The following is a 21,779-nucleotide window of genomic DNA, read 5'->3' on the forward strand; positions in this document are numbered from 1 at the left end:
CAACGGGATAGGGAAGGTAGGAAATAGGAGGTTCCTGCGAGGGACACCCTATTGCCAGCTGATTACAAACTCAGGCCATCGCATCACACGATTAGTCAATTAACACTCGTTCTTTTACAATAAATGATATTGTATAATTCCGAAGAATATTTTTCAATTAATATTTTTGCTCGACAAACAATTAAAATATACAGTATTAAAATATTATTTGATCTATCGTCAAATGTTAAATAAAATTTTTAATGTGATTAACAAATTAAATATAATTTAAAAATAATTGTAAACCATAAATAAGCTCGATTAAACTTTGTTACTATTCTATTCCTCGCTTCTGTAATTTCCTCACAAATAATTAATAAAAATACAATATAATCTCTAATATTTAGTAATTGCGAATTATAAATAAGTTCGATTTAAGCTTTGTTACTATTCCATTTGACATTTCTATTATTCTTTCACAAATAATTAAACTCGTTTAAAATAGAACTAACATTATATAAAATACATAAAAAATAAAATTAAATTTTATTAAATTTTATTAATTTCTTCATAATCTATTTAATATTTGCAAATATATCACTACCTTGCTTGTTTCACAGATTAGAGGTGTGAAACTACTATCTTTTCAAAACTACTATCATTTTCCGTGCAAATCTCGATATATCGAAACAGAGCAGCCTTGGACCACGAAGTTCGAGAGAAATCCCGTTGCCACAGGGAGGAACCTCCGGTGATCGATTTCTCCGTGGGTCGAGAGGGGTTGCTATCGTCGATTAGGCACCCTCAAAAGGGAAGCAGTCGGCGATTGGTTAGCCACCGCCACTCCCATAGGCGGTGCCTGCCGACATATGGTGGCAACCACGGTATAACTCGCGTTCTGCCACGCACAACGTGCCTGGAGTCCAGCTAAGTTTCTACCGTGGTGGAGCTGCCTCAGTTCACGCAGCGACGTCGTGCCGCACGCATCGGCACGCACCTGTTCGCTCCGAAGCAAACGTCAAAATCGATCCACAGACGCCTGCGAGAATCTTGACTAAGTCACTTCTTGCTTGCAACCAGTCCAGTTATAAGTCAAAACGGCCTAAGAAACGTCATTATAAAACGACAATATGAATCTACAAGCAATTGTAAATCCATCAACTGTCAAAATGATAAATTATAGAAAAACCGATCGTTTTCTATGATACCGTGAGGGTGATCGAAATGTTTGAAGATATAAAAAAACTATCTTTGAGTGAAGTGCAGTCTCCTCGTGTTCCATCGGTGACCCGAAGTGGCGCGTTTCTACAGTTGTGATAAATCAACGGAAGATCGCCCATAGTGATCGCGAATCATTTACTGTGGCTGATCAACAAAGCACCGAGATATCAATTACGAAACCGCATCGACTATGGTAGTTTTGTAAGTATCTACGTTTATCCAATTTATTCAAATGTATAATTTCCCTTAATCGGACCGAGAAAATGGCGTATCTAGTTTAACTGATCCACATGAATTATTTATTTCTTCATCTATATTTTTCGGATTTTACGGATTATAAGAAGTCGGTTTTACCGATCAATTTTTTCTTACTTTCTTCTCTCGTTCTGAATTAAATTTCAACCCTACGAGCTTCGGCAGATTTGATAAATGCAAAAAATTAGTAACTTTTGCGCTCGTCATCGATTTCTCTTCCTTCAGATAGTGAGAGAAATTCAGCTACTATCTAATCAATGGGCGTTCTGCGGGTCTCCCATTGGTGTGTGGGCGTTATCACGAGGCCTGATTGGACGCTAGGTGTTCTAGAAACCCTTCGTTTACACATGCGCGCATCATCGAGCCATGCACGACCATTCGTGCGCGCGAGCAGTCGCTTCTTCGGTACTTTTAATTTATCAAAAATGCTTTCTGTCGTTATTTTACTTTTACTTTTTCTTATATTAAATGGCTCATATTCTCAAAAAAAAGTAACAATAAAAAAATCCTTATTGCACAATATACTTACATTCTAAATCACAAAACGATGTAAAGATAAATTAATATTTCTATTTAATTATTCTGTATAATACATTAACCCTCTATCTGCAATTACATTTTTACTCTCTCTCAATCTAAATCTTTTTAAACAATTCTAACGAACGTGGTTTATAAATCAAACATATAAAAAAAAGAGCATGAAATCACAGCACTGGATGTTGTTTGTGAAATTTAATTATTCATTACATTAATAAAAAAATCTTTAGACGTTGCGAACAATCATTTTCGGAACAATCATTATTTAAAAGAAGAATTTTTGAAATGATATACATAAAAAGCCAAATAAGTAAAGTATTAATAAATATTAATAAGTAAAGTGACACTGAAAGTTTGCCTGATGTTTATCTACCTTTTCTAAAGAAAGATCTTTCTCACACTTAATTCTGAAGAATAATCTAAATTTTTGACATATATATAAATAGCAATAATACATACGATATAACGAATAACAATACACAATGTCGAAAAATTTCCATCTGCGTAAGAGAAGTGCTTAAGATTCATCATTTTGTCTGTAAAACAGGTAATGATTCAATCCTCATAAAATTGACTAGAAATTATTAATGATAGTTTCATAATTTCTAAATTAAAATTTGGAAATTCTTGTTCTACATAACTTCTTGTTCTACATAACGCAACATGATAATTGACGCTGTAACATTGTTGTACGATGCACCTTACAAGATGAAATAACACGTTTATACATACTTATATACGACGGCTAAACTCAATGTCAAATATATGTAAATTCTGCGTTTTACTAATATTTGTAATTTTACTGAAGATGGCCAGATTGTGACCGAAACGTCTAAAGATTTTTTTATTAATGTAATACTTAAATTTCACAAACAACATCCAGTGCTGTGGTTTCATGCTCTTTTTTTTATATGTTTGATTTATAAACCACGTTCGTTAGAATTATTTAAAAAGATTTAGATTGAGAGAAAGTAAAAAATGTAATTGCAGATAGAGGGTTAATGTATTATACAGAATAATTAAATAGAAATATTAATTTATCCTTTTTTTATATGTCTAAATCTTTTTGTCCAGCCAAAGTTTTTTTACTGCTTTCAAAAAATGTAGAAAAATTCAGGACTTTTCAACATATTCTCTATTACATTATCAAACAATTTTTAATTTGATTTTATTTAATAAAAATTGAAATTTGAGCAAGAATGACAAAACTACTTAATTTAGCTTGTATAAAAAAAGATTCAAATTGCAAAAGGTTAATAATTTCCGTTTCTAATTTGACTCCAACATTATGATATAAACTTTTTCCGATTTATATGTTAAGAATTGCTCAAGGCAAATTCTTTACGATCCTCTCGCTCGTTATATTACTCGAGATAAAAGGACAATCCAGGATTCCAAATTGGAAAGGTGGTAACCGTCTGGTCGGTTTGTGAAAACCGATTAAGGATATACTACCGCCTCGCCATTGATCACAGCCCAACACCTCGAAGACAGATTAAACGAATGTCCGCGAGTAAGACGATCCTCCTTTATCTCGAATCTCGAGAACGCTCTCTTTCTCTCTTTCCGTTCACCGCTCCAAGAAACCCTTTGAACCCTCGGTACTCTTCGAGAACCCCACCTCCGTCGTGAATCCTTTTATGTCGTGGTAACCGAATAGAAGCTGACAGTTGATCCGCGGTTGTTAATTCAATGATATTATGTAGAATAGGATAAAATAACATTCAAAATTTTGAATTACTTTTGGAGAAACGTTCTTTCATTATTTTAATATCATCAACGATGTCAAATCAACCATGAATTAATTATAAGGTATAATTTTATGATCTAAAAAATTGCGATAAATCTCATTGCAATAAATTCGCGCAAAGATTTTTTTAATTAAGATTTTTTAATTAATTTTCAAGTTAGCTGTTAATCAATATACCGCGGCAATACGCGACATTAATTGCATAAGACGACTCACGTGCTTCTTTAAATTTGACGCATCGAACTGATTGTACATCCTTCTCTTTCTTATTAGGATATCGGGATTAACGCGATCTACTGAATATGTTCTTGGAACGGCGTACGGAATCAACAAAAAGTCGAATTTACAAAAATGCAGCCTGACCGGTTTTCTTTCGTTCTATCGCGTTTCATTGAGTCTCAACATGTTTTGCTCAATTTTTTGTGCCATCTCCCAACTGCTCCGTCCTTCTGCTATTCGAGATTACACGTGGATAGACTGTCTTCGCAAACAAATGGATATTGCAAAGATTGATATCAGCGTAAGCAAAATAACAAACAAGTGAACATAAACAACTAATAATCGGTTTCATCAATTAGAGTGATCAGTTTAAAAAACGATATAAAAAATTGTAAATACTCTCTTTGAATTACTTATTATTTCACAAAATATTTCTTCATTTCATTATGTAGTTATGTATCAAACAGATTTTTCATTTTCGAAATCGAAAATATATTATAGATATTTTTTACGCGATCGATTAAGCAATAAATTTTGAAAAAGATTCAATGTTTAACATCGTTAAAGAATAATCATGTTCAGCAGGAAAAATAGTTTTGCAAAATTGTTGTAAAATTCTTTAATATGTCCTTAGTTTCTCACTGGATTTAAATGTACAAACTAATATTATCATATAATATTAAAGAATCTTACAACAGTTGCAAAGCAGTTTTTTCTTCTGAACGCAGCCAATGCTTTCTGATCGATGAATTATACGAACTAAATTAATTTATCCAAGTGAACAATTTTTTTCTCAGTGTAAATAATGAACATCACTTGACGTTCGTTGATTATCTCGCAGAACATTAAATGCAATTCGAGTGATCTGACTCCTGTCAATTAACCAAAAAAACGTTAATTAATCAAAAATTCAAACAATCGAGTGCTTATCGTAAACTTCGTTTCAAAAAGAAAAAATAACATTGTTAATGCAACGTTGTGTAATGTAAATTTTCAAACTCAATACATAGATTTACACTTTTTCCGAGAAATAAATTCACAACCGGAAGAATAAAGAAAAAAAAATTATTGAAGATAGCTTAGAATTTTATGAATTTAACATCCTTAATTCTTCACATTCTTTTTAACTCAGAATAGAAACTTTTGTTTAAACATTAAGTTGTATATAATTATATTATATAAAATTTTGAATTATTTTATTATATATCTACATTTTGAATTATTCACTGCAATAAATAATTGTTTTTGTACAATCATGAGAAGTATTTTTACATATTAATTTTATTTTAAATGTGAAATAGAATGCAATAAAATACGATAAAAGATTAAATATAGGCAGGTTGTAAATTAATGTAAATGAACATAAGTTGAAAGAATGGAACATAAAGTTACGATATGGGTAATATAACTATCGGCTCATTGTCTCCGTATGGACAACGCAATCGGTAACACAAATTAAAAGCGCGAGGAATCAACTTGTTTAGAAGCGCGAGATTAACTCGCGAGCTAATCTCGCGGAAAGATTCAGACGTTAGCCCTGTTACGAGCAGGAACGGGCACAGATATCGCGGACAGTAACGGACAAGGGTGAGAGGAAAAAGAGGATGGAGAAGAAAATGAGAGAGAAATCAGGAGACAACCAAAAGAGGAAGAACGAAGTGAGAGAGAAAGAGAGACAGAGAGAGAGAGAGAGAAGGAAATAGGAAAGGATGAGAACAGAGTGAGAAATTTCTTCTTCCTTTTCACGGTGTGCCCTTCGTGATATTTTAGTGGCCTTGTCGCGCGGCGCGTATCTACCTTAATATCTGAAATTCTGAACGTGCACCCACACCACCGAGCAAAATGCAAGACGACCCCTTCTCATTCTCTTTCCTTCTTCGTTTCTTTCTGCATCTTTCTCTCACGAATGACAGTGCGCCAGAATACACGCGTGTGTTCACGCGCGTGTTTGTATGTCTTCGGCTTTGGATAATCTCGGCGCAGCATCGTCCGCCGATGTATCATCTTACTCGGTGCTAAAGGCGATGACTTTATCACTGATCCGGGCAATCATTCACCTAAGCTGATTCTTTTCTCCGTTAAAGCTATCCTCTTCCCCTGTCATATCCCCTCCAGTTTAATTTTATTTTTTCCACGAAAAGAGAGATAGAGAGAGAGAGAGAGAGAGAGAGAAGCGTTGACGTAATGTATAGTAAACGCGCCTCGCGTGTCTTCTTCTCATTACGCATAAGGAATCATCAAAAAAGAATGGCAGAATTATCACTTGGCACTAAGCAAGAAGAATACTTTCTTCTTCGAAGTATGTCGATATCATCGAAATCACGAGAAATTATTTTTCTTTAATTAATAATTAAGTAATAATTGATTTTTTATTTTTCTGTAATTGATAATTAAAATAAGTCAGTAATGCAAACTAATATAAGTATCGACACTCGATGGCATGATAATGTGTAAAACTTGTATATGTATATTATTAACAATAATTGACAATTACAGACAATTACGTTTCAACCACAATTTAAATTTTTATTCAGTAGCAAGGTTCGGTACAGGGTTTGAATTTAAAAAAGACATGGACTAGATCTTATATCTTCTTACTGGAGCGTAACTCCTTTAATCCTGTATTTATTTATGATTCTAATAGTAATAAACGCTCATTTGTCCTGACGCTCTGTATTAATTGAGCTTCGAAACAAGCATTTTATTAGATATGCGTGCAAAAAATTATACTTATATCATTCCTTATTTAATCTAGACATTATTAAATCTAGACGAAATATGTCAGACAATAAATGTCCGCGCAGCATATCGGTATCATCAAAATCACGAAAAATTATTTTTCTACAATTAATAATTAAACAACTGGTTTTTCTATAACTGATAATTTAAATTTGTTTCATCACACGGATCATCCCATGATGCAAGCAAAAATATAATATTTATATAATACTTTATTTTAAATCGATAAAACACACAAATAAAAATTGATGTTAAATATATACACGATAAGGTGATGGAAGAAGTCAAGAAAGAAGTCATTCCGCCAGTCGTTTCTGATGCCGCAAGCAACGATGCAAATGATCGCCATCAGAAATCTAGACAAAATATGTCAGGCGATAAATGCCTGCGTGTCGAATCGAGGGGCGCAATAAACATACTTTACACGATTGGCGGTCACTGCAATTGGAACCGCGGCTCCTCGACAGTGATCATGTCAGCGTGAGGAAGGTTTCACGAGGTGGTCCGCGTCGTTGAAGACGCGACCCACGGGCGATGAAACGTTCTCGAGTAGGTGTTCCAGGATCGTAAACGTCCGACTACGAACGCGACTCGATAAAACCGACGGAAACGATGCGTGCACGCACCTAACGCGTAACCTGTGCGAGCACCGTAGGAGGCGCGGAAATCCTTTCGAAATGCCGTCCCTGACGAACATACGTGCGACAAGTAAATTCAAGTGAGTGAATATACAAGTCTACTCGCAGATTTGCGATACCTAAATTAGCAGAACCGAGGAAATCGAGTCTGGCGAGTGTCTGATAGTTATTCAAGTTTCATTATCAAAAGGTATTAAATAAAGTTACTTTACTGTGTATTATGAATCGTAATAAATATCATCCCTACATGGAAAGAACGATTTTGCTGAAATACTTAAAAATATAGATCTGAAAATAATTTTATTGGGTCATCAAATTTATGTAGAAAAACTCAAGCATGATGAGCAATACTGTAAAAAATTTGATTATTCTAACAACCAGTTTGAGTATCCTACATAATTATTTTTAAATCTATATTTAACTAATTATTTATATATTTCAGCAAAATCATGCGGGATGATGAAAATTATTTAATTTTGATTCAGCCTTCAGCCCTTTCATATTTATTACAAAAATCCCTCAATTATTCATTAATTGTGCATCAAGTTATGCATGATATTCTGTATACTCTCAAAGCACCTCTCTCGCAGAGATCAAAGCTGTGAAAAATCTATTTGAGGTGTGATATACGATCGGGAGGTCGTTGCACACTCGGTTGCAACTCGAGGAGTCCTCGCATACCGTAATGCCGCCACAGATCATAAGCGCAGACTTTAATGTCAACGGGGGAAAGGCAGGAGCTGGTTTGTGAGCTGACGTGAAGAGATACACTTATAAGAGGATTTATACACAAGTGTTTCTTGCGCCGCTTGGGAAAGAGAGACTATGGCGACAAAAACATTTAGGGCACAAAGATTAGCTAAGTGTTCAGCCTTATTAATACAGGCAAAAGGACGAATTAATCAAATAACTGCGCTTTCGCATGACTTCTTGCATGAACTTTCATAATTTATGTTAAATTCCCGCAAAAAGCTGACGTCAAAGCTGTTAAATTGACTGTGTTCAGTAGAAAAAGCAGTTTTGCAGAAGTAACATACTTGAGATTTCTATATAAATTTTAATGATAGCTCTAATAAAATTATTTTTAGATCTGCAAGAAAGTTTCTGTATATGATTGGTTTATATTTTTAGATTCATAAGAAAGATTCATAAAAAGAATTTAATCATATTAAAAAATCTTAGAACAGCTGCTTTTTTCTGCTGAATGCACACGCAGCTATTATAAATAAATAAGAATGAACCAATAAAATTTATTTGTATGTGAAAGTTGTGAAACAAAGAAAGATATAGATCACTTTTTCCAATCGGTTATTGTTATTGATTAACATTAATTAATGTTAATATTACTCCAATTATTAATAAATTTGTCTGCTTTTCGCGCGCACAAGCACATTTGATGAATTAAATGTTCGATTATCAGTGAAGATAAATATACGACCGCAGACACGATATACCGTCGACAAATTTCAAGGGTAGCTATAGCGACTATCGAGAATTGATCTTTCGCACCTCGATCTGATCGCAATGGATGCAAGGATTCCGGAAAGTGCAGAACGTGCTTCATGTCGCGCCGTACCACCCACGAACTCCCATAAGTATCGCGCGAAGTACAGCTGGGTATGCACCATAAATCGGGGTTTTATCCCACAGCCGCTGCTGGCCAATTGCGTAATACTAAATTAGTCTCAGAATTCGATTCCGGACAACAACTTGCAAGGTCTTAAGGTCGATCCTCGATCGCAACAAAATCTCTTGTGAAACAATGATACCGATTTATTGGATCGATTATGAAATGCAAGATTTAAAAATCTGAAGAAATTTACTCAGATGTACTCTCTTTGCAGGAGTCGCGTGGGGTCGCCGACGATGTCAGCGACTGTCGCCGGCAACCAGCAGCAACATCATCCTCATCAGGAATGGGACATAAACGATTCGAACGTTCCAAGGGTAAGTTTCTTCTCTCGAATCCGACGAATTGCACTGTAAGAATTGACCAATTACAGTCAAATATGAGGAGTATGTTCGACTGTGATTGATCAATTTTTACAACTGCAATCACTTACAATTATGCAATTCGAATGGGTTTAAAGAGCTCACAACGGGTACAACATGGTGTAGTAAGTTATAAAACGTAAGAAATTGATCAATCATAGTCGAATATGATTGATCAATTTCTTATATTTTACGACTTACTACACAATATTATTCTCATTATAGTCGGCCAATAAGACGTGCTTAAAAGTCCCGCAAAAGATTCAATAAAATCACGTCCTTGCGAGTGCCATGATCGATCTCAAAAATAGGATTTTGATTCAGGTAGTAGAATATGATTCCTGGTGCGAATGGGCGGATGGACATGTGAGGAGAGTCTATGGACCGGATTGCGAGGAAGCAAGGAGGCACGCCTCCGGTTGGGCGATGAGAAACACTAACAATCACAACGTAAGCATTTTGAAGAAGAGTTGCCTGGGCGTTCTGGTGTGTTCGCAGGAGTGCATACTGCCCGGCGGTGGAAGGGTTCACCTCCGACCGGCGATCTGCGATAAGGTGAGCGAAGCGCATAACGGAACGATAAACATAAATCTCGACCCGATAATAAATGTAAATTGCGCTCGCACGATAGTCACACGCGTTCGCCGGCATTCTTGTCGCGGCGCAAAATTCTGTCGCCGTCCGCTTGTCTGCGACGGCGTTACGTCTTGTTAATAATCGAGGGAGTAATTCAAAGTTATTTACGCGAGTCTGCAAATAAACCTTTGGACGCTGATAATTTTCTTGAATAAGAGATCAAAAGTCAATCGGATTTACCCAGGTAAGATGAGTCATAATAATATCATAGGATATCTTATCATGACTATTTGTTACTTATAAGTAACAAATGAAGTCATGATGAAAGAGAAAGAAAGAGAGAAAAAGAGAGAAAGATTATAATATCTTTATGGTATATCATTATGATTTCCTTATAATACGAGGGGTATCCAGAAAATAAGTTCCGTTTGTATTATACGTTTAGTAAAGTCGATGTATGAGCGAGCTGGCAACACAGCATTGAAGAGGGGAAGCTACCGAATTGAATGAGCGGTGTTCGGCGTCAGTAGCTCGTGAAACACGGTCAGGAGAGGTTATCAAAATGGAGTCCTCCACTTCGCGTCCCGCCACCTCCATTCCGATTCCTTCTCGAGTTGTTTTGCGCGGCATCATTCAGTTTCTTTTTGCTCAAGATTTTAAATCCCTTTGGTGTGTCCCTTCTTCACGACAATGCTCGGCCGCACGTCGCTGCTTCAACAACTGCACTTTTGAATCAGTTTAGTTGGGATGTTTTGACCCACCCACCGTATAGCCCGGATCTAGCACCATCGGACTACCATCTTTTTACGAAACTGAAGGAGTCCTTGGCCGGAAAACGCTTCCAAAGCGACGAGGAAGTTCAGACAGCTGTAACTAACTGGACTAAAGAACTGGCGGGAAGTTTCTATGCAGAAGGGATTTCGAAGCTTGTTTCCAGATATACAAAATGTATTGAGATTGACGGGAATTATGTAGAAAAAGACTAGAAGTTGTCAAGTATTATCCATGTAAATTTTAGATTTTTTCAATAAAAACTTTATTTGTAAAAAAAAAAACGGAACTTATTTTCTGGATACCCCTCGTATCATTATGGTTTCTATGGCTATATTTCTATGTTCCAATTTACTGCCAGTGCTAAAAATCTATAGTTTACGTGCACTCAATAAACACAGCATAAAGAGATATCTTTTGTATATGTAACAAAGTTTTTTTATTTTTTAATTAAAAAATTTCTAATCAAAATTTGATTTTACTATAGTGAATATATAACATATATGTAAATATACATTATTTACATGTCTATATTATATAGCAGTTATATTTATGATTTACTAGGCTGTGAGATTCTCAGTACTGATAGTGAATTTTGGAACACTGCAATCTATGTATCAACCTGAGTATCAACAATTCAATTTTTCTTTGCATTCAATACACACTTCAACTTTGTCCGCAGGCCAGAAAGAAGCAACAGGGCAAACCATGCCCCAATAGACAGTGCACCGGTCGCTTAGAGATACTATCGTGTCGCGGTCATTGCGGTTATCCTGTGACGCACTTTTGGCGGCACACGGAGCATGCGATTTTCTTCCAAGCTAAGGGCCAGCACGATCATCCGCGACCGGAGGCGAAATCTACATCAGAGGCGCGAAGAAGTGTGGGTGCCGGTAGGAGAGTCAGAGGACTGGCAGTGCTTTTAGCGAGAGAGGCCGCTCTAGGCTCCAAGGTAATTTCATACGCAACCACGTAAGTTACTTCAAGTAAAAACACAAGAGAATCATAATAATACCATAATACATTATTATGACCTTATTTATCATTTACAAGTTTCATATTCAAGTTCATGACAAATGATGTCATGATGACGTTCTATAGAATAATGATATATCATTATGATTTAATTATACGTGTTTTACCTGAGACATTTGGAAACATTTGAATATTCATGTATCATTTTCTTCTTATTGTTCACCTAATGTTAAACAAAAGATCTGTTTTTATAGTTGAACTAGTTGCACACTTTTTGTACTTAAAGTGGAATGAGTATCTGTTTAATATTTGACAAAAGCAAGAAGTTCTAGCTATGACAATGTGTGATAAAAGAAAGTTCTAGCTAGTGGAGTTTAGTGCAGCAATAAAAATAAACCTAATCATAAAACAATACACAGGGTCGGATTATGATTTTCGAAAATGCACACAATTAGCAATTCTTTTACCTTTCTCCAATTTTAGGATTAAATATCGATTTGATATATTTTTTCAAGTTATATCAGCCGGATAATATTTAAATCTTAATGTTGATCACTTTATAATTTAATTATATATTGCAAAATATTTTATAAACACTTAATCGTACAAGAAAAGAAAAAAAATGACTCATCGTAATGAAGAGATTGAACCAAATCCTACAATCTGTGGATTCCGCGTCTTTCTGCAATCAATGAAAAGTCACATTTAATGAACAAATTAAATGAAATGAATATGTTTCGTTATAGTTAATGTCACTGAGAGGAACTAAAAGATCAAGCACGGACACGCTCGAGCAGCCATCGAGAACGACGCAGCCACCTCCATTAATCTCTGATAAAGGTTATTACTTTATATTTGTTCTTTGTTATCACATCCAAAATGTAACTTAGTTAGGCGTCACTAATTAATCTCTATTGAATTATGAGAGCATCAAATGCTCCGACATGTATGTATGTACTTTCCCTTCTCATAAGACAACAACACAATCATATATATAATTGTACACGAGATGGCGCTAGCGAACAGTATTTGCGACAGAAACTGCAGGCGCGTGGAAGAAAGTTGAGAATCTGAAGACGAGATATTTTATTTTTTGTAACACACTTTCAAATTAAAATTCTCAAATTAAAAAATCTATTTGAAATTAGTCAAAGCGCATAATTTTGTTGTCCATTTGCCTTCCTAAATTCTAATTTAAAATATCGTTCTTTATTTACAATTATCGAAATCTTGACAAAAATGAAGATTGGAACGTAATCGAAAGTAAGACGAGCGAAACAGAAGTGTAAACAAAGCTTCTAAAAAGCAAAAAATTAGTCAATGAAAAATTAAGAAACGTAAAAAAGTAAATGTCTTTTCGTCATCTCAATTTTTGCTTGCTAGAAGTTTCGCTTCTGTTGCTCTCTTGTATTCGATTTGTGCTCCGATTTTTATTTTCGCCAAGGAATATTTTTGAATGTTTTCTCTATAAAAAAATTTACAGAGAATTTATCACGAAGATTAAGACCGCATTATGAAACATCCTGTAATTCTACGCTTAAAATATTTAACTTAAAGTATCTTTTATGCCGATGCTCGACGCTCATTTTCGGTATCAAAATAAATTACGTGATAGAAATTGACGAATATCATTAATTTTGATCTGAAAATGAGCATCGTAGCATCAGGTGAAAACCCAATCTCATATTCAAGTAATGAACTTAATATTGAGTTTTCGTAAAAATAAGTAAAAGAACAAATACTCACTGAACGTCGTCAAATGTTCCTGCAGTATCAGCTCCGGATGATGTTCCACATTGAACACGTACTATTTCACAAAACAATTTTACATTAATTATAAATCAAAACCAACCGATGCGACGTTTGATCCACGAACGATCTTTTCGAGAATAATTTTCGAGCGTCACTTGTTGCGTTGCGGCATCGTGTTTTTTAACAATGACTGCGTTCAACAGAACATTTATTTTACAACTGTTGAAAGTTTTCTTCGCGCTAGGTTATGCTTTTAGATCAAGACGAATAGTCTTATCTCAGCAGAGAATTATAAAACAATTGCAAAACTGTTGTGTTCTGCTGAACGCAGCCATTGTCAAACACGATACCGCAACGCAACAAGTGACGCTCGAAAATTGTAACCTCGATTTTCGCGTCGCGAAACGAGTCGCAAATCGCAACTGAATGTCATTGCAAAGTATTAAACAAAGTATTGCGTTTACTGCACTCACCACAGAAGCGGAAGCGGATTCACTCAAATTTACTGCTTCTCAAAATCATACTTGTTCGTTTTCAAGTCGAGAGATTACAGATTTGATTTCGCCATAACTCACTGATCAGCAATAAATGCTACGAAAACGCGCGAATGTTACTACACGCGTACCAACTTAATTGCTATGGCGGCCTGTGATTGGTTAGCTTTAAATCCTCGGATTTCAAAAACTACCGCGTACTTTGAACAAAGATAATGTAATTGAGTAAACATAACGACTTTTATCAGTCAGTTTCTCTGCTGTAATATCTCGAGTCGTAAATTTTGGGATTCTGTGCATTGAATCTTATGCACAGAATCCTAATTTGCATAAAAATGCGTAAAAATGCAATTTCAATTTTCGACTTGCAAAATTGATTGACTATTAAGATCAAATCTGCAATAAACCGCGAAAATTGCATCTGCTCGCCTACTTCTTATAAATTGTAACTGGAGAAAAATTGTTATTTACATATATCATATATAACAATTATTATATGTTTTATTAACTCTTCGTCTGCAATCTGGATCTTTTTTGACACAAGCAGAATTTCACTCTGAATTTTCACCTTCACTTTCGCTCAAATTTTAATTACTAACATTTGAATTAAAAATCACTTGGTAATATAAAGAGGTGTTAAAAGTAACTCTGAATGTTTTCACATTTTTATTTGAAAATCTAGAATAGTAAAAAAAACTTGAGTTGAATAAAAAGGACTCAAATTGAAAAAACAACAAAGAGAGTAAAAAATATGATTGCAGTAGACGGAGGATTAAAAAATTATATGTTTTATTACAATTTTAAATAATAATAAATTTCGAATAATAATAAAATTATTGTAGGATACTCATGTTCGTGCCCGCCCTTCGAGTGCATGTGCTCGCTGCAGACGAATGTACCGTCATATCCACAGTCTCATCATCATCAAACAACGATATATCCTCAACAGTTGCCTCCCACAGACGGGCCTTATTGGCTGCAGGACGTTCCACCGCAAGAAAACCCCGTTGGTTACTGTTTGCCAAATCAGGTTCCTCAAGAAGCATCTTATGGCGACTTTCCACCTTTCACGGGTGATCTCTTTCAACCGGAAGAAATCTTTCAACTGGATCAACCCTTGAGGCCGGATTTTTCTGCGAATCTCCAGGACGTAGCTCGTTCACCCCCAACTTTACTCGACCTCGGCAGCGGTACCATTAAGTACGAAATGAAACAGCAAAATCAAGATCAGGGTTACTGGAACCAGTTTCTCAGTGAAGACTCCAGCAGCAGTCACCTGAGTCTGCCTCAGGATGAGAGACTCCATTTCGCCAACTTCGAGCCTGAGAAAGTGTCTAACGGCTTTACTTCCAGGCGAACGATGCACCAGCACCATTACGTTCAAGAAAAGAATCAAAATCAGTCCGCGAGCGATATTCTGAGCTACCAGAATTATCCCCGGTCGCAGAGTCAAAAAGGTTTTATCGATGGAAACGCGAAGGATGAACATGAGCAATCTTATTGGCCTCAAGATCAACAAGATAACAGACTACATTTGGAAAGTTTCGAAGTCAAGGAGGAAGATCTCTTATCTTCACGTAGAGAAGTCGAGTGCTACAAGAACAGTTGTCAACCTCCAATGGTGAGCAGAACGGAGTACAGCCTCTATCAAAAACCGAAGAGCGAAGATCTACAGGAGACGGTGCGACGCAATTGCAGCCCTGAGAGCAAGTCATATCATCCTTTCGATAGTTATCATCAAATGTTCGAGCACGGTGACGCTAAAAACCAGCCACACAACCGCGTCGTTCATCAAAATTCGATCCGGACGAATCTGGACGAAAGACTTCAGAGTTGTTACGGCAATCAAGAGACACCGGAAACTGCAGAAAAGCTGTTCCACAACTCCGGCGTAGCGGAGACGTCGGTCCAGTCTCGGAATAGTCCCGAATCCTTCTTCTATCCCAGCAACGAACGTTGTCATTACACCTGTGAGATCCTTGAACGGGTGCCACAGATGATGAGCGCCGGACCGGCTCACGGAACCGTTAACAGCTATAGCGATCCGACTACCACCGACTTGGATCTGCCGCCCTTTGTAGATTATACACTAGTCGGGATGCTGTGCAGCTCCACGGACGAGGAGACGACGAGCCTGCTGCCTGGATGCCCTCAAGACTCGCACAACTACATTCCTCATCATTAGAGAACGTTCTCGTTGCTCCTTTACTCATTTGTATTATATAAATAAATATAATATAGTATATAATATAATATAGTTGCATTTTCTCTCCGAACCGACCCGAACAGACTCGTTATTTGTACATAATTTATTAAATTACTGCAAAAGTTTTTCCATCAATTTTTCTTTGAATATTAAAATAGTATTGAAGTAGATAATCAGAGCTTTCTAAAAAATATCATCGAAACTAGATTTCGTATCCGTTTAATAGTCTGAAAGTATTTCACGAGATTACTTCGATCAGGTTTAACATAAATTTCAAAAATCGTGGAAGGTGGAAGAAGTAGAACCGAATGTAGCTTGGAAAAAGGTCACAAGATTTATTTGCAACTGATTTATTCGTAACAGATACTCTCACGATCACAATTGTTATGTACGTTATGCAATATTACTATTATTATTATTATTATTATTATTATTATAATATTATGCCTATGCATTACACTTTCTCGATTACACATGCGCGATATCTTCTTCCTTATCTTCTTACTTATTTCTTACGAGAGTTTTCACGAAAGCGTTCGCATGCGGCGAACGTAACAGGACACACGAACGGAACGGATGCGAGACACGTCCACGCGATCGCAGGCTGGCCAGGACGAGAATCCTAAAGTAATGCAGCGTCAGGAGGGAAAAAAGCTACCGAAGAAAAAGGGAGACAGAGAGGAAAGCACTGATGGGATTCCAACGATTCAGATCTCTTCAATATTGATAACGGATGTAACGATACAGAGAGACAGGAGACAGAAGGCTTTGCTCTCGCGACAGACCGATCTTATAAATTGTACCATGGGCACGATAGTGATTGTTACGTAATTCTTAAACGCGATTGTATCATTGCCTCGATCGACAGTCGATCTTGCCGCTATTTGGTTCTTTCGATACTTTTCCTTTTTTTTTATATAAAAGACAAGTACTCTCATATAACGCAACATACACACTGTTCGCAATTTTTGATCAATTTAATCTGATTCAATAAGAGAAATCAACACTAATTGATTAACTGAAAGTCAAAGTTAAATCAAAGATGCGCGAATCAATCTCGATCTATTCGTCCTTATAATTTACTGTCAAACCGTACATTAATTTAAGCTTAATTTAATTTTCAAAATATCTAATTTAAAAAATCTTAATCGTACACAAATCGAAGCTTTTCTACCGCTACACTTTATGCATGCATACAAAAAAAGCAAAATCTCATTAAGCTAGAATTACGCAATGCTAAATGCATCTTCTCTTTTCATCTCATATATTTATTCCTTCGAATTTTTGACTTCAATAATCGCCGATTACTTCTTTTCATTGGAAAATTTTATCTCCTAATTATCTTTCTTTCTGTGCTCTTTTTTCATTAAGTATCAGTCAATTTTGAACAAATTCAAACGAATAAATTTCCAACTCAAACAAGATCAACCGTGATTCTTAACCGAATATACAAGCAATTCGCAATAAGTAATACGCTTATACGATATTAGAACGCTTTAATATTTAAATTCTCAATTTATTAAACTAAATTAGGACTGTAACTATCAAAATCGATTGACAGAGCTAAACTAAAAACGCAATTACACACAGATCTTTCTTATTTTCTTCGAAAAAAAATATTTCGAGCAACAACGTAGTTCGTTAGAGTATCTTCCAAGGACAAATTGGAGAGTTAGACAATTAGGAGCTCTCTTTAAAGCATTGCCACATGCTTTATCTTGCTTTATCTTATGTCACATGGTGCAAAAAATTATTATAAAGATGCATATAGGTAGGGCTTCGAGGATTTTCAAGGGAAACATAAACAGCAACACCGAAGAACCGCTATTCGACTTCGCAGTTTAATGTTTCTTCGCCAATCCTCGAACTGCGTATTAAGTATAATTAATATCGCATGCGAGCACATCTATCTACACATGTTTACAACAATAGACTGCTTTTTTTTCAAAGTGATGAGTATCCTTTTGAAAAATTCCACTTTTCATCTTTAAATTATCTAAATTAATCTGAAGGTCACACAATCTTAAATGACAATAATGACTTAGAGTTTTTTGGAAGTTGTAGATTGCGTTTGTAGAAACACATCTTGTTCTTTTTTTCTCTTCTTACAAGGAACGATGAAACGGTATCTACTTCCAAATGTACGATGAAATGAGAATCATTTCAATAGTCACGTCGTTGGTGTTGCAAAAATTTATAAATATATCTAAAAAAGAGAGCGATCATTCAAGTATGAGAATAAGTGAGCTTATCGAAAAATATTCAGTTCGAAGCAATATGATATTTAGTGTCGCGTGCCTAGAGAGTTTCGGTGCATCGAGCTTCTCTGGCGCTATCAAACCTACGAAAAAGTTTGGTCTAGTAGGAACCGTAGGTATACATGACATAGAAATCGCATATAAAGATCGAATGTACGATTCAAATTGAATAGTTTTTCATCATCATAATGCGTTACTATCATCATCGTTTCTTTACATAGTGATTAGTTCGATGTATACGAGTTCTTCTTCTTCTCCGTATGCGATTTCGTGCGACAAACGATGATAACGATGATGAAGGACGAGGAACGGTGTTTCTGAGAGAGAAGGGAAGCTTAATGTCTCCGTTCATCCTCGGGGATGCAAGGGTCTTCATCGTCTTGCGCGCGTGAATGTGCGGTGTACACGTGCGTTTCGAATCAAGAAGACAAAAGAGTAATTACAGGTTCTTCTACTTCTTCGCGGTACGCCAAAAGCGAACGTGTCGTTTCCTCGAGAGGACCTCAAGGTAGCTTATTATCCTACCGAACGGTTTATCTTACATCAGCATATTTTGCAAACCGCCTTTTATCGGCTCTATGTTTGCATCAATTCGAAACAGTTCGCGTACGAACAATGATCGTCGTCCATAAATGATCGAGACTTTGTTTTACATTACTTATTCTTTTTGTATAAAAGAAATAAAGATTCCAGTGACACCTGTGTCCTCGATCAACCAAAGAACGGATCATCGCTCGACACCGCGAGGAATTAAGTTTAATTAAGTAGAAGTGACTAAGTAGAAGTGAGAACGTGAAGCTAACAATCACAGCTATTGTACTGTACTACGAGTGTTTACGCGTCACGAGAAACGATAGTAGCAATATTTAATGATATATAATGCAACTAAAAGAGTTTATGAGTAATCTTTCGCAAGCGACCCTTTTGTGTGGCGGTGAGTATACTTGCGTGGTTACTAGTCAAATAATAGAAAAGGATATATACATATACGTGTACGTGTACATTTATAAAATTCTTTCTACGCGGAGTATACGCGGAGAGTATACTTTCTCTCTCTCTCTCTTTCTCTCTCGGAGTCAATTCTCCGATGGGTATTATTTAAACTATCGCTTGAAAAGTGTATGTAGACGAAATAAGTAGACTGAATGGTACTATAGCCTTCGTTTCATTCATTCTATTCGAACGAAACATTGATTTTTACATTTACCTATCTCTCGATTTCGTTGATACTACAAAGAGATTGCGAAAAGTATCAAGAGAAAAGGAAAATGAAAGTGTATGATTGAAAGTATGCAAAAAGTGAAAGGACAATTTGCGACAAAAAATACGCAAGGCATTGTCAAAAGAGAATCATCGGAAATATGTTAATATCGTGTAACACGATATCTTCGTATAAATAATGTGACGTATTAGGTATTTTCATGAAATTGCACAACACATTTACGAGATTTTCACTTTACAAAATCTTAGCCCCAAAATCTTTAGGACCTATGAGATTTTTATACGCAGATATTGCACCTCGTACAGTAGTGTGTACGTGTATGTGTGTGTGTGTGTGTGTATAACATGATATAATTATATACACGTATGTATCATTATTTATATATATATGTATATATATAATATATAATTATATATGTAATCGGATGCGATTATATATATATTTATAACTATACATATATTCACGACATATAAATCGCACATTTCCATAACATGTTGGTTTTGTAAAACTTACAGCTATATCTTCTTGTCTCACACAATGCAAACATAAATTGTCAGAATGCAGAGAGAGGAAGCTGAACACGCTTTCGTCTTTCCGCATTGTACATCTAATGTTGAAGTTAAACAATCCCTTTCTCTCACACACACTAGTCAACCTATCGAATTATCGAAAGAGAGAATCGTCGATGACACTCACATTCCTTTGTTTTTTTTTTTTCATTTATGAAAAAAGAAAGTCGAAGAATACAAATATCGTTACGCTTCACAGCTAACCACAGCATTCGGCAAATATGTTTCACTCGTTTAAAAATTATTTATATCACAATAAAACGCCGGCGCATCCTTCCGTCTCATTTCATGTTATCCAACTTGCGCATACCTCTTTCTATAGATCACTCCCTTTCCAGCGTTCATTGGTATCAAGGATGCGTCTAGAGGCTCTGGCAGGTTTTGGCCTAGATCCGAGGTTTCCGGATGGTTGCGGAGACGTAAGTTCGGGATTTGCGTTCCGGGTCGCTGGTCCCCTAACGAACGCGGTCTGCCGACGCAAATCCTCGATCACAGCGCTTGTACTAGGCAAGAATCAAGGGATTCTCGACACAGTCTGAACGTAAAATTACGGTAGTTGACTCTTTGACATCAAACCCGTCTCGTCTATCAGCGCGCGTGCATCTCGTGGCTTAGCGTGCACTCTATAGAATTTCGTGCCACGTGGGACGTGGTATCGATTTTCATGCTAGAAAGAGAACGAGATTATATTTCACTTTTTGTGTTGTAGTGAATGATATACTATTTAATTAGAATACAATTTTACAATCTACGATAATTAATCAACAAGTCTTACCTTTCTGGCATGACAGTACTCCTTATCGATCACTTCAGCGAGAACGCACTTCCGAGCACTCGGAGTTATTCCTTCCACTGCACCTACGCAGTCCGAATGAAGGAAATAAAAAGTCGAAGATTCCTGATACACCGCATAATTGCTATGTACAGCGTCCCAGACTACGAGTACCACATCACCTGGATTACAACTAGTGACAGTGACAATTCCCTGTTGCACCATCTTTGCCACTTTTTCTGCGACCTTCTTATGTACGTATGAGGGAAGGGAGGAGTGGAAGCACATTGATTTGGAAGATGATCGTCGACTCGTCGGCTCTGGACTCGTGGCCGCGTCCCGACTTGAATTGGAGTCCGAAACTACTGCGACCGACGCATTCATGTCTTTGTCGCGATTTTCCGGCATCGGATCAAGACCAAACGTCCTCTTAGTACGCTCTTTCAGCAACTCAACCTCCAAACGAATTTTATCCGTCATTAATGCCTCCACTTTTGCTTCGGCCGCTATTTTACTCGCGCGTATCGAATTTAGCTCGCAGGACAGCCTCTTGTTGTCATTTTCGACAGACTCAAGTCGTCTCGATAGTCGAGCCAGATCATCATCGTCAGCTTCCAATCGTACTTTCTTCGATTCTGAGACCTCAACCTCATACTTTTCGGATTCCTTGAAAATGTCTTCTAAAATTTGACCAGCATCCAATCGATCGTAGCTCAAGTCTTTGCATACTCCAACTTCTAGAGGATACACGATATCATCGTTTTGTTCCAAAGCCGTTCGCATTGCTTTGTCTGCGGTTTCTTTGTTCTCCAAACACGCCTTGTCCGCTTCAAGATTTTTCATCTAAGTACACA

At 36.4% G+C, this 21,779-nt stretch overlaps 2 protein-coding genes across 4 annotated transcripts in view; one reads left to right on the forward strand and one right to left on the reverse strand.

The window, feature by feature from the left end:
- Positions 1-830: 830 nt before the first annotated feature.
- Positions 831-16,141, forward strand: LOC105146801 (uncharacterized). 2 transcript variants are annotated; one of them, XM_011057321.2, is made up of 6 exons: positions 831-1,401; positions 9,183-9,285; positions 9,655-9,885; positions 11,360-11,629; positions 12,399-12,492; positions 14,741-16,141. In XM_011057321.2, exons 1-6 carry the CDS (start codon positions 1,391-1,393, stop codon positions 16,081-16,083), a joined length of 2,052 nt encoding a protein of 683 aa, XP_011055623.1. In that variant the 5' UTR covers positions 831-1,390; the 3' UTR covers positions 16,084-16,141. The 2 variants fall into 2 exon arrangements, with proteins under 2 accessions (XP_011055623.1, XP_087264680.1); XM_087408554.1 differs by lacking the exon at positions 831-1,401 and having other exon boundaries at positions 8,707-9,285.
- Positions 16,142-16,415: 274 nt separating this feature from the next.
- Positions 16,416-21,779, reverse strand: part of Atg17 (autophagy-related 17) — a 35,297-nt gene continuing 29,933 nt past the window's right edge. For both annotated transcript variants that reach the window (XM_011057322.2, XM_087414353.1), the window contains exons 9-10: positions 20,929-21,768; positions 16,416-20,820 (exon numbers count right to left, since the gene is read on the reverse strand). In XM_011057322.2, coding sequence (XP_011055624.1) covers positions 20,701-20,820; positions 20,929-21,768 — 960 coding nt within the window. In that variant the 3' untranslated portion in view covers positions 16,416-20,700. The remainder of the gene's footprint in view (positions 20,821-20,928; positions 21,769-21,779) is intronic.

The sequence above is a fragment of the Acromyrmex echinatior genome, chromosome 1, assembly GCF_024713525.1.
Source record: "Acromyrmex echinatior isolate Ae372 chromosome 1, ASM2471352v2, whole genome shotgun sequence".
Lineage (NCBI taxonomy): Eukaryota > Metazoa > Arthropoda > Insecta > Hymenoptera > Formicidae > Acromyrmex > Acromyrmex echinatior.